Source organism: Rhineura floridana, chromosome 4 (genome assembly GCF_030035675.1).
Source record: "Rhineura floridana isolate rRhiFlo1 chromosome 4, rRhiFlo1.hap2, whole genome shotgun sequence".
NCBI lineage: Eukaryota > Metazoa > Chordata > Lepidosauria > Squamata > Rhineuridae > Rhineura > Rhineura floridana.
The window spans coordinates 123323889-123337933 of record NC_084483.1 but is presented as its reverse complement, the minus strand read 5'-3'; the positions used below and the strand labels follow the sequence as shown (position 1 = coordinate 123337933).

Here is a 14045-nt window from a genome sequence, read left to right as displayed (position 1 = left end):
TGCATATCTTAATGATAATTTTTTTAAAAGATAGCCATACCAGAATGACGAATCAGTCGTGCCAAGTCATAGCGTTTCTTTTTATCTGCGACCATGCAAGGGAGATCTTCCTCTTCTCCAACACATGCAAACTTGGTCTCCCAGGTGAAGAAGTATGAACAGTCTGTTTCTGCTGTAAACACCGGGTTTCCTTTGCCATCATTGTCTTTGATAAGTTCACAAAAATACAGGAAGATTTTAAAAAAGGACATGGAAAATGTAAAACAAACCATTTAAAGCCTTTACCTCCCATCTACTGTTGAAATAATCTCAGGCATCTGTCAACATATGGTTAAAACAACAATGGCAATTAACATGGGACTTAAAAGCCCTGGCCAATACAGAAGAAGCTAAAAGCCAGTCTAAAAACTATTAAAAGCCTGAAGAAAATGAAGACATTTTTAACCTGGCACCTAGAAGATGCCAGGTTAGTGCCAGATGAGTTAAGGGGTTGATGTGCCACAAACATGGAGGGCACCCGTCTAACCATCAGGAATGGGGGTACCCAAAGTTGGATCTAACACTAGGCAGGTTAATGTGGGAGTAAGCAACCCCAGTTTGAAAAGTTTTAATTCTCAAGCTAAGAATGTATGTTAAAGTACTGGGCACAAACCATCTCTAGAATTTTAAGATTCCCTGAAGAATTTAAGGTTGTGAAATATGGCATCTGAAGGGTAAGAATACAAGAATGCTGTTGGATGTGTCCAAGGGCCTCTTTTGGTAGTTATGCCTCTGAATACCAGGTTCCTGGGAAGCCACAAGTGGGGGGACTGCTTTTGCACACTGGTCCTGCTTTCAGGCTTCCCATAGGCACTGGGTTGGCCCCTGTGAGAACAGGATGCTGGACTGGATGGGCCACTGGCCTGATCCAGCAGGCTCTTCTTTTGTTTGCAGCATTTGGGGCTTTTTAGTTTAGAGAAAAGGCGGGTCAGAGGAGACATGATAGAAGTGTATAAAATTATGCATGGCATTGAGAAAGTGGATAGAGAAAAGTTCTTCTCCCTCTCTCATAATACTAGAACTCGTGGACATTCAAAGAAGCTGAATGTTGGAAGATTCAGGACAGACAAAAGGAAGTACTTCTTTACTCAGCGCATAGTTAAACTATGGAATTTGCTCCCACAAGATGCAGTAATGGCCACCAGCTTGGATGGCTTTAAAAGAAGATTAGACAAATTCATGGAGGACAGGGCTATCAATGGCTACTAGCCATGATAGCTGTGCTCTGCCACCCTAGTCAGAGGCAGCATGCTTCTGAAAACCAGTTGCTGGAAGCCTCAGGAGGGGAGAGTGTTCTTGCACTCGGGTCCTGCTTGCGGGCTTCCCCCAGGCACCTGATAGGCCACTGTGAGAACAGGATGCTGGACTAGATGGGCCACTGGCCTGATCCAGCAGGCTCTTCTTATGTTCTTATGTTATGTTCTTATGTTCTTAGTCCAGCATTCCATCCCCAAGAACAGCCCACTCATGAGCAGGGCATAAAGGCAATGCTATCAGCTGTTTTGCTCCCAATATCTGAACCCAGAAGAATATACTACCTCTGAACATGAAGGTTCTATTACTCTCTTATGACAAACATCTAGTTATGTTTGTCCTCCACAAATCAGCAAAACAGCTTGCCCTATTCCTTAAAGAAATGGCATTTTACATAAGCACTTAAGTTTTAGACTTCAAAACAAAAGGAGCTGTTTGTATTCAGATCCATATTGCTCAAATTGATCCACAGATAACATGTTAATTACCTGCTGTTTGATTGCATTCAAAGTTTATGATAGTCATTCGCTGGAAACCAGAGCTGCAAGTATCTCCCCCTGGGTATGTTAGAATGAGATCCCCATCAGCATACCTGATTTTCAAAAGCCACAATGACAAAAGTGGATTGTTATAGCTAATCTGATATAAGGAAGAGAAAGCTCATCAGTGGCCCACATTCAATGGAAACAAAAAAGGCTTATTATTATTAAATTTATATCCCGCCTTTCCTCCAGTAGGAGTCCAGGGCAGCAAACAAGAACACTAAAAACACTCTAAAACATCTTAAAAACAGATGTTAAAATATATTAAAACAAAACATCTTGAAAAACATCTTTTTAAAAAAGCTTTAAAAACATCGAAAGAAGTAATTCCAACACAGACACAGACCGGGATAAGGTCTCTACTTAAAAGGCTTGTGGCAAGAGAAAAGTCTTCAGTATGCGCTGAAAAGATAACAGAGATGGTTCCTGTCTAATATTTAAGGGGAGGGAATTCCAAAGTGTAGGTGCCACAACACTAAAGGTCCATCTCCTATGTTATGTGGAAAGGAGCTCCTGATAAAATGGTATCTGCAGAAGGCCCTCACCTGCAGAGCGCAGTGATTGACTGGGTATATAAGGGGTAAGACAATCTTTCAGATATCCTGGTCCCAAACTGTATAGGGCTTTGTACACCAAAACCAGAACCCTGAACTTAGCCCAGTAGCCAATGGGCAGCCAGTGCAATTCTTTTCGCAGTGGGATGACATGTTGGCGATACCCTGCCCCAGTGAGTAGTTGCACCACCACATTCTGCACCAGCTGCAGCTTCTGGACCCACCTCAAGGGCAGCCCCACAGAGCACATTATTAGATGAGAACCTGATTCAAAACAGGCAGACAGGTTCCTAATTAGGAATGTAACCCATTTTAGCTCCAATTCACTAAACGTTGACACACGTTACGAACAAAGTTCTCCAACTATGTCCTGCTTCTTGAGCTTGTCATATTCCAGTTGTATCAAAAGAAAAAATTAAAAACCAGTAAAAAAAGTAGACCAGTACTACTTCCAGCATAAGTTATACACAAATAGAACATCTTAGCCTTCCCCAAGCTGATGCCTTCCAGATGTAGAACTCCCATTGGCCCCAGCCAGCATAACCAATGGCCAGGGATAACAGGAGTTAAAGTCCAACATCATCTGGAGGGCCAAAGGTTCCCCACTTCTGATCTAGAGGGCACAAGGTTGGAGGAATGCTGAAACACATGCTAGAAAATGAACCGTTTTTAATAAATACCCATTCTCTGTGATTTCATGGCCACCACTTAGAATTGTTGTGTGGCTTTTCTAATAAAAGTGTTTTATAATGCAGCAGTTGTACGTATGTTACAGCCCACTTTGAAAAACAGGCAGCATAGCTTGGTCTGGTTTGCACATACTACTACTCCCTGATTTGTTTAACAAAATAGAAGTTAACCCTAAATTGTCCCACAGACAATCAAACCAACCATGTCTCATTCTTCAAAGTTTGATTTTATTTTCCAGCTGCTCTTGCTTAACGTCTTTGTTGCTTAATGAGCATCTGGGATGGGGGGCAATAACAAACCACAGTTAAGGAAGGGTGCTGGGTTCATATGAAGGGCTAAGCCATTGGTTAAAACAAGCCAAAGATTGTAAGCCAACAATAAGCCATAGTTTCAGATTGTGATTTGTTGGCAGCAAAGCAACTACAGTTAAAATGGTGTGCAGTATCTGCACAAGACACAAAGACATGGTTTAATTAACCATGTTTTAACATTATGTGCAAACCAGGCCTAAGCGTGGCCTAGCTCCAAAATATTTACATACAGGGCTATTCCCCCAACACACTCTCAGGTATCTAAAAATGTGAACCTGCAGACAAGCATAATATCTGAGGCATTACTTCTTGAGCAGGTTTTGTTAAATACACAGAAAACCACATGGGAGTTCATTTCTCAGGTTTGAATAATTGATTTAAAAATGCTCCCAATTCAAATCTGGACAGCTGGTTTAGCCTAACAAAATCCAAAATGCATTTCTACTCTCATTAGCTTCAATCAAATCTAACTTTAAGGCAGTAAACTGTAACTGTGTTGGACTACGACCCGGAAGACCAGGGTTCAAATCCCCACACAGCTATGAAGCTCATTGGGTGACCTTGGACCAGTCACTGCCTCTCAGCCTCAGAGGAAGGCAATGGTAAACCACCTCTGAATACTGCTTACCATGAAAACCCTATTTGTAGGGTCACCATAAGTCGGAATCGACTTGAAGACAGTCCATTTCCATTTTCAAGGGCTCGTCTAGAAGATTCTCAACTCTCTGGTCCTTTACTATATTTATACTGCTTTCAGTATTGGTAATTAAAATAAAAAATGGTAGGCCAGAAGAGTACTTGGCTAGACGGTTAAAGTAATGAGCACTCTGGGGGACAAACAAACTGAATGCCTCAAGGTCAGAACTTAAAAAAGGAAGTAAGAAGTGTTACAATGAGTATTTAGAGCAGGAGTAGCCAACACAGTGCCCTCAAGATGTTTTGGACTACAACTCCCATCATCCCAGACCTACTGGCCATGCTGGCTTGGATTGATGGGAGCTGCAGTCCAACAACATAGGGAGGATAGCAAGCTGGCTACCCCTGGTTAAAAGCAAAACACAACAGGTAACAGACAAAGGTTTTCAAAACTGTCAATTCTATCATAATATGAGAGCTGAACAGTTTAGTTTACTGTAGGTCTCACTTGTTGTGAAAATACCTTTGCCCAAAAATAAAAAACATTTCTCCCCGATATCAAGTCAAATACATTTGCTTGTTAAGAGTTCCCATGGGATTCTCTTCTAAAATGGTAAAAGTAGCATCCAGACAATAGAACCAGAGACCAGTAGGATTGTCTTCCACATGGAACTTGGATTTAGAAGAATTGCCAGGACAGTACGTGCACAAGAGAGGTCTTGTTTCCAACAAATATTAATTCTCAACAACTGTTTTCTAATAAGTACTCACCTGAGGGTTTGATTGGCGAACCTTCCTGCCACTTTATACTGAAAAAGTGCAGGTTTGACTTGGCACGAGGAAGCATATGTATCATTGCAGTTACCTCCGACTGTTTTCCCACATACGTTCAGATAATATAAATATTGTGTGCCATCTTTAGCACTGTAAGGTATGGCATTCCCTAAAGAAAGGAAGGGCCATGATGATTGAAGCGCATCTCCAGTAAAAAATATTTAGGTGACTATGCAGAGAAGCAACAAGACACTGACAGCAACAGACTTTGCACAATCAGTTTATAGCCCTGTTATGACCTGTTTGTGTGCGTCAGCTCATGACCCACTAAATCATGGCTGTATCTCTTTTCTGCTCTTTCCATCAGCTGTTTCAGAAGCCCATGCAAAAATTGTCACAGAGCGTGGTTCCCAACCTGTGGTCCATGACCCACAGAGGGGCCAGGAAGTCATCCTGGAGGGGGGGAGGGGCAGGAAGAGCCAAGAGAGAAATTTATTAATTTTTCTAAAAAGTTTTCAGGATGACTGAAACAAACTGAATAACTGCAAGTGATTTTCATTTCCGGGTCCTCACCCTGCCCCCCCCGGAGACCAGCTGCTGATTACTCTTCCTGGGATCCCAGCTCCTTATGGGTAAGGGTAGGCCCAGCCTTTGCATGCTGCTCGGACAGGTGGTGGCAGCAGCATAGCAGAAGGAGGAGAGTGCAGACATGGTGGCCAACATGTGCTGAGTGGAAGGGGTGTGGGGGGAGAGGGGGGGTCCTCTGGCCTTCTTGCAACCCCTTCCCACAACCCACCAGACTCCTGCAATGTGAACATCACAGAAAGAGGCAAGCAGCAGCGGTGCACACTCTCCTCTCCCGGTGCATTCTCCTGTAGTCCCACATAGGCTGTTACCAGGCTAAGGGAAAGGCTGTGGTGATGGGGGGGGAGGTGAGGGAGAGAAAAGAAGGGGAGGTTACTCCTCACCTTTCTGCCTCAGAAAGGGAGGGAGAGAAAGGAGGCCGTGTTTGAGGAAGATTCCAATCTCACACTCACTGTCTACTTCTCCCTCCCATGGGACACCCTCCCTTTGGTGGAAGGGGATAGGAGGAGGGAGTGAGCAAAAGGAGAGGAGTGGGACCGTGTGTGTTTGTTTTGAGGTCTTGCTCCCACCATAGGTCACTCCAAGAAAGAAAGCACCTAGAATGGACACACAGCACACTTTACTTCAACCCACCCTCCCTCTCTCTGCCCTCATGTCTCAAGCACCCTCCCACCCACTTGGCTGCTCCTTTTCACTCTTCCACTGAGGTGAGAAAAGGAGGGGGGAACCCCAGGATGTCAAAAGGAAAAAAGGAAAACACATAATGATGAAATTCCAAATGGATTTAATAAAAAAAAAAATTAAGAAATGTGCCCAACACATTTTGGCTAGAAAAATCTCAGCCGTTCCCCCTTCCTTTTCTCACCTCTGCCTCTTTGGATGCCATCCACTCCTGCCTACCACTCTTCCACTGAACCTCTTAAATTGCTGCCTTCTTTTGACCCACTGGACCCTTCCCCCACCCACAACTTGACACGCATTTCCTCCCTCTATGCCTGCCCTCTCCCTTTGCATTACTTTTCTCTTTTTCTTCTCTTGCCCACTCGCACTCACCTGCCCCCACACCTGGCGCCCCAGCTTGCTCTTATTTTGATTTTGCCTATAGGCTTGCGGGATCCATGTATTTAAATTTAATATATATTGATTGGGCTTTAATTTCCTGCCAGGCAGATTTCTCTCTCTTCTGCCTCTGTTTCTCTGCCTGCCTGCAAATTGCGGTGATGGCCAGAGCAGCAGCAGCAAGAGGAGCAAAAATTAACATATGGGGGGGTCACAATTGTTTTTGAGGTTACAGAGGGGTCCTGTACTCATAATGGTTGGAAACCAATGCCATAGAGGAGTGACATAAACCACACATTTGATTTATGGAAGAAAACGATTGCAGTAGATTCTTCACAATCTACTGCTCTATTCTCTCTCATACTCAGATTTAAACTGTGAGCCTCTGTAAGAACTTACTAGTTATGCTTTCCATGCCTGGTGTGCAGTATCCTGGTTTTGAAGAAGCCTCAGTTCTGAGATTAAATCCCAGGCATGTTTGGTACAGTCCACATAGGGCTGCTTCACTTCTGGGAGAAGAGAAGGGAAGCTATCTCTCCTGCCCCCACCCACCCACAGAGCTACAGACTTAATAGCCTAGCTTTCTCCTCACTGGGTTGGCTCTGGGGTTCCTAACATGGGGACTACAGGCAGCACAACACCCTCAGACAACTAACTCCTCTTGGGCCCAACAAGGCCCCCCACTCTTCCAATTTATTTTTTAATTGAGTTTTGTTTTATTTTTTCGTTGGGGTCATTGCTGGGTTTGAGGCAGGGTTGCCCCTTTTTTCCTGTTTCGGGGGGGTCTGAGCAGGACCTGTTTTTCATCTGTGAAATGGGTATTTTGTTTGGCCCACGATATTGGTTAGCTTTCCAAATGTGTCCCCAGTCCTAGAAAGATTGAGGGCCCCTGCTTTAGCTTTTACCATTCAGGGAACCTTGAATATACACAGGAGTAGTTTCAAAACAGACTGTTCTAGAAATGCTACAGCTATCCTGCAGACCTGCACTAATGTGTGTAGCTTCTTCCTCGACTGTGTTTACACAAACAGCCTTACTTCATCCTTAAAAGACCGAAGGTGCTTACCTGAAATTTGTGTCAGGGATGTCAAATTCACATAGATACCATGCTGCTCACTGGTCAGAACACAGTTATCACTCTCCAAGTAGTCTCTGTGACAAGCAGACTCTGTAACCCATTCAATCTCATACCGGCAGTTGCTTTGAGCAGTGAGTTTGGGGCTTGTGTCCTAATGCAAAAAATAAAATGTGCCAAGAAGATTCAAGAGGAACTTATTATTATTATTATGGTTTATTTCTATGCCACCTTTTGGCCAAAAGGCCCGCAAGGCAGCTTACAAAAAATAAACACAAATATAGAAATACGTATCAATAAAAACAGTACAATTTACAAAAATTAAACAAGATAATAACATTAAAAAGCAACAACAACAACTTGAGATAGATCCAGAGCAATCAAGTGCAAAATGCAAGTTTTACACACACATGCACACACACACAATGTGCTATATGGAGCAGGTCCACAACAAGAGCAGCAACAGGGTTTGTAATTTTATTGTGTGGAGAGGGGAAGGGGAGGGAGAAGTTCCTTCCCTGCACTGCACATAAAGATGCTCCCAAACGTATACCACTTCCATTTCAGAAACCGCTTCCCATGCAACTGGAGGAAACGGCCACTTTCTAAAAAGGTAAATGCTTCTCAAATCATGCACAACAGTCTGCTGAATTGGAACCCCTTCTTTGACTTTTATGCATCAACTCAACAATTTTTATTTCATCAGCTATCCAACTGAAAGGCTGGCTGATTTTTTCCTAACATCTACTAAAAGCCAAAGGAGAATCAAAAGATGCACTACTCAAGTCCAGACTCCCTTTGTATATTGAAGAACACAATGCTGTGAACAGAATTACTAGAGGGGAAGATGCTGGCATTTTGCATAAAACTGAACTAAAGCTCCTCACAGTCATATGCTGTATTAATGTTACTGTATAACCATGAAACGTACAGTCTTACAGGACTGTCATAGTGGATGTGTAGCCCTCTCCTCAAATGATATTGTGAACAAGACTTGAACAAGCTCACACATCCACCAAATGAGCGTGAAGATACATTAGAATCTAGAAAAGGCATTAAGGAGGGAAGGAACCATGAAGTATTTGGAAAGGCCAAAATACACACTGGATGAGACAAGTTTTGCACATCTGCCAGAGTGATGCTGCAAGGCGCGACAAATATGGAACAAGGAGGCTGGCACAGGGGCTTCTCCTGACTGCCTTATCACTGAGCAATGCAGCGATATCATGCCTTTCCCAAATGCTGGTGCAGCTGCACCCTGGCACAGAAGACACGTATCTGTGCTACACTAAGTACACTAGGTGCATGCTTAGGACATGTGCTTAAATGTGAATCCTGAACTCTCTCCCCCACCCCAACAGTGCAGCACGCAACATGTGTCTAACATGCAATGGTTTAATTTATAATAATTTGTCTTAGCCACAACACAAGCCTAGTTCATCTAAATGTGGTTTAAAATGATCATAAACCACCCATGACAAGCCTCCAGGGTCACTTCCTTCCCATCCCCCTCCTCTGCACTCGACAGGAAGGGAGAGAAAGCTTCCATTTACAGTACTGCAGTTTTCCTATGACATACAAACTTTGGGAACTGTGGTTTGTATTCAGTCAAGGAGGGACAGACTATGGTCCCCCTCCCTTCAGCCCTACCCTGCATGGCCAATGGTCACGGATGGTAGGAGTTGAAGTTGAAGCAACAAGAGGATCACAGGTTCCCCATGCCTGTTCTAAATGGAGTTAATTAACACTCTTATTGTGTGACACTTGTTTTACCCGAGTGTCCACAGGATGATATCCCATATTGTTTCAGCTAACTGTTGCTCAGAACAAGCCACTGTTTCTCAAGTTCATATGCTCACAGATTAACCTTTCACTTAGATCATGGTTTAAATGAGGCCACTGTGCCCTATGGTGCCCCAAAGGTTTCCCGACTCCCTTCAGCCCTACCCAGCATACAGATACAGTATCACTGATTTGGAAGCTACCTCAAAAGCAATCTAACCTAACCTTTTGCTAATAAAGGAAATCCCCTACTACATCATCCCAGATAGGCTGCCATCCAGCCTTGGCTTAAACTATTTTCAGAACTTTATCTGTCATCAAGCACTAGGATTCAACACTGACAACCAGATACCACAATTACCTCTCTTCTCCTTCCCTCGGGACACACAAAAGTAATAGTCACCGCTGGATCATGGCCCCCACAGAAATCAGGCCTCTCTTTTTCATTGCTAAATTTTCTTTCATATCTCACTGAAAGCCTGGAAAAACAAGGACAAAGCCTCATAAAATACAACATTAAAGTAGTTCAAGATACTGTGCAAGACATGCAGAAATAGCAAGAGTGGAACTGAATATAGCCACCTTATATTCCTTGTTTAGTGGTCAGTATTATATTAGTTTGATGCTAATCTACCGCAAGAAAAGCATGTTAGAACTAAGAATGTAATTGATCCTAATGGAGCCAATGAATGATTTAGATTGCCCTTCTGAATAGAATTCCTAATAAACATTAAAACCCCAAACAGATAAAAAGCACAAAAACAGCAGCCATAAAACCAATGAAATTCAGCAGAGCTATAATACAAGACAAAAAGTATGTTGATGGTTGTCTTAGCCGCTGTCTTCTTCTTAACTAGAAGGCACAAGCTTCAGCTGTGTACCAGTTGCACCCATTCCTGTTAAGTTACAGTCAGACTGGCCATGGTCCTACATATATTAGTTACATTTTGAATGGACTACTGTAACATGCTTCATGTGGAGCTGCCCTTGGAAACTTCAATTGGTGCAGAATGCTGCCACTAAAAACCTGACTGGCGCAGAGTGTTAGTATCAGGCAACTCCTCTATTCTGTCATCTGCACTGGCTCCCAGGTCACATTCACACCATACATTTATTCCACTATTATTCTACTTTAAATAGCCATGGCTTCCCCCCAAAAATCCTGGGAAGTGTAGTTAATGGAGTGTGCTGAGAGTTGTTTAGGAGACTCCTATTCTCCTCACAGAGCTACAATTTCACAGAGTGGTTTAACAGTCATTTTCTCTTCCCAGAGAATGAGAACTGTAGCTCTCTCAGAGGAATAGGGGTCTTCTAACAACTCTCAGCACCCTTCACAAGCTACATTTCCCAGGATTCTTTGGGGGAAGCCATGACTGTTTAAAGTGGAATAAATGTCTATTGTGAATGTGGCTGCAAGCCATTTCCGATTGCAATGCAAGGTGCTGGTTATTGCCTAGAAAGCCCTAAACATCTTGGGATTAAGCTACATAAAAGACCACTTCATGTGAATCTGTCCATCCCTTCAGTTCAGCTGGTGTTATGCCATTGCCTTCCTAAGGCAAGGTTGGTGGGAGGACTCTCTGTGGTGATGCCCCAGATGCAGAATGCCCTAGCCCAAAAGGTTAGGTTCCTCGTGTGATCCACCAGCAACTCAAGACATTCCTTTTCACACAAGCAGTTGATTCAGTTGCTGCTAACAGAACTGAACTGAATGCAAGTGCTATTCTCTTTGTGTTCTTGCTTTTTGCTGCTGTTGAATTTGGCAGTTTGTAATTTAATAGTTAGATCACTGTTGCTTTTATGTTTGTGGCTATATTTGTAGTACACTTTATGCAACTCCTTTGTGGAAGTGAAAAGCAGGGTATAAATATTTGCCAATAATAAATTTTAAATATTAAATAGTTTCTAGGTAATTCTCTTGTGATGATTTTTAACTGTGCCCCAGAAACAATCATGGGCTAGATTCTTTATCCATGTCTTTGGAATTAAAGTACATGTTTAAATGGCATTCTCAAGCCACCAGTATTCCCAATAGCAGCAGAATAATTTCTGTGCTAAACTGTACGCTGAACTTGACAATTAGTTACTTTTAGCGTCATTTACTATGACTAGTATTCAAATGCTAGTCCCTTTAAAGCAGGGATGAGGAACCTCTGGCCCTCCAAATGGTGCTGACTACAATTCCCATCATTCCCGACTGCTGGCCATGCTGGATAGGGCTGATGGGAGTTGGACTACAATAACTTGGTGGAGGGAGGCAGCACAGTTTCCCCATCCCTGCTTTAAAATACCAGAAGACATACCTGTTTTTATCAAGCTGTTTGAGTTGTTCTTTAGGATCCCCTAGGTCAAATGCATGACCATTCTTCAACAGGCACGCTGCACTGCCCTCTGGACAATTCGTGACTTGAGTAGAGGACTTTCCTGTTAACACAATGTCAGATATTCCTCTATTATATTTTAGATTTATATGAGAAATAAGACCCTAGGCAAGGCTTCATAAGGGTTAATTAGGTTAAAGAGGCTTCCATTCAAATCTTTAGAGGTAAACTTAATTCTGACCACTTTTTTCATAAAAATAAATGAGAGGAGCTGACAGCTGGGCCAGGTTGAAAATCAGAGCTATAGAAATAAAAAAATATCTTTATATATAATACCCACTAAGCTGGAGGAACAGGCAAGAGCTATCTTGACATTTGTACAATTGAAGAAAATAATTTACAATTAGAAAAATGTACGCTGTTCAAGAGGCCCAGAGCCAAGAAAATTAGATTTACCAAATATCAGCGCATACTGTGCATGTCAGCAACAGTTCCTGGCTGAATGGCTCTTGGGAGTCAATACTTCAGAGAATGTGAACAGTCTTTTAGTTTGCCCTCAAGTTCTCTCTTATTGTCAGAAGAGGGGACAGCTTTACAAACTAATATTAACCCAGCAACAAAGGTTTGGAAAAGGTTTAGGCAAATCTCAACTCTAACCCCTATATGGCATTGTTTTCAAAACCTCACAAGCTATTATTGGCAACTTAGGCAAAATGGGTCCCAGGAAGGTGGACTGATCGATTTAATTACTGATCTATTATCAGTTAATATCAGAAGACGAGCAGAGTCAAATATGACCTTTTATTTCCACTTTTTCAGGTTAGACATTATGTGATGGGGAAAATGTCAAGAAAAAAACTTCAAAAACTGAAAGCATTTGAACAGCAGATCCTATAAAAAGCAGGAACAAGAGGCAATCAGGGAAGGGCTATAATTCAGTGGCCAAGCATCTGCTTTTTATGCTAAAGGTTCCAGGTTCAAATATCCAGCATCTCCAAGTAGGGCTGGGAAAGACTCCTACCTGAAACCCTGAAAAGCTGCTGCCAGTCTGTGTCGGCAATACTGAACTAGATGACCAATGGTCTAACTTCATACAAGGCAGCTCCCTATGTTCCAACATATTTATAACATAACAATCCTAATCTATTTTAATTGTAGAGCAATATGTGATGTAGACAGAGTGATGGAACAGAGAATTAGGAAGTGTATAGGATTATGTTTAAGAATGCTTGAACACAGGGAATTTGTTCTTCATGAATCACATCTTAATGTCTTTATGTTAGAAAGGGTGTAATACTAACTATTTGTACATGACAAGAAGGCCCACAAAATAAAAAGATACTGGGCACAGGCAATGCACTTCTCCCAATGCGCCTAGGTTTTATTGTTCAAATGTATTCAAGATTCTGTTAAAAAGGACGATCATGCTCTTATTCAACTCAGGTTGCAAAGATCTGTACAGCAAGAAGAGCAGGATATGAATGTGCCCAATGTAAACAAGCTGCTTAGATTTTGGGATGTAGCTGCAATAGAAAAATCAGCTAGTTATGCAAAATTAAGAAAAAACAATCTTCAGATGGATTTGGGTTTTGTTTTTTTAAAAAAATGAAAACTCATACTAAGTAAAAAAAAATCCAAGTCATGTATATATTTGAAAATGCAACTGTAACTGTGTTACCTGTTGGATTCTCTTTTCTTAATACTAAATTTCTTTAAGAAAAAAAGCAGCATCTCACTTTTTCCATCTACAGAATCAAAGCAATAGCCCATTGGAATACATATCCCCCCAAACAAGTCTAAAATGTTAAAGGAACAGTTCATTTCAGGGAAGACAAGATCAAGTAAAACAGTTAAATGATGGATCAACTAAGACAATATTTTAATGGACCAGAGAATCACCATATACTGCAACTACTTAATATAAAAATAATTTGTAAGTATGCTATGATGGTTGCTTCCAGATCTATTCCCAATAGAATAATCTTGGCCAAATCTGGCTCCTTTTTTGAGAAACTTCAAACTGGTTGGTGAAATGGCAAAATGTTAACTTCATTAGCTAATCACTAAACTGCCTGGTGACCCACTACAGACCAGAACCCTCAAATACCCCAACTGTCATCTTCTGCTCACAAAGGCTAGAAGCCTCAATGCAGCACAACTGAAACCTTTTACAAGAAGCCAGAAAGTAGATGAAGAACCAGCACGAAGAAGCATGACAAGGAGGGAATGTAAAGGCAGAGGAGACAGACAACATTACTGTGTTATTTGGGGCAGAAGATGATACACAAGGTGGGGAGAAGAAGAAAGGAAGCACATGTGATTGGGGCTCTAAACAAATACTATGTCTGGATATCCTTTTACCTCAGGAAAAAGAAATAAAGTATGCTTCAACCTGTTTCAAAACAATATGCATCACACTGTTC

At 42.0% G+C, this 14045-nt stretch overlaps 1 protein-coding gene across 2 annotated transcripts in view; it reads right to left on the bottom strand.

The window, feature by feature from the left end:
* Positions 1-14045, bottom strand: part of IGF2R (insulin like growth factor 2 receptor) — a 111925-nt gene that overhangs the window by 63672 nt on the left and 34208 nt on the right. For both annotated transcript variants that reach the window (XM_061624292.1, XM_061624291.1), the window contains exons 6-11: positions 11605-11725; positions 9663-9780; positions 7511-7673; positions 4798-4969; positions 1782-1885; positions 41-205 (exon numbers count right to left, since the gene is read on the bottom strand). In XM_061624292.1, the coding sequence (XP_061480276.1) occupies positions 41-205; positions 1782-1885; positions 4798-4969; positions 7511-7673; positions 9663-9780; positions 11605-11725 (843 nt within the window). The remainder of the gene's footprint in view (positions 1-40; positions 206-1781; positions 1886-4797; positions 4970-7510; positions 7674-9662; positions 9781-11604; positions 11726-14045) is intronic.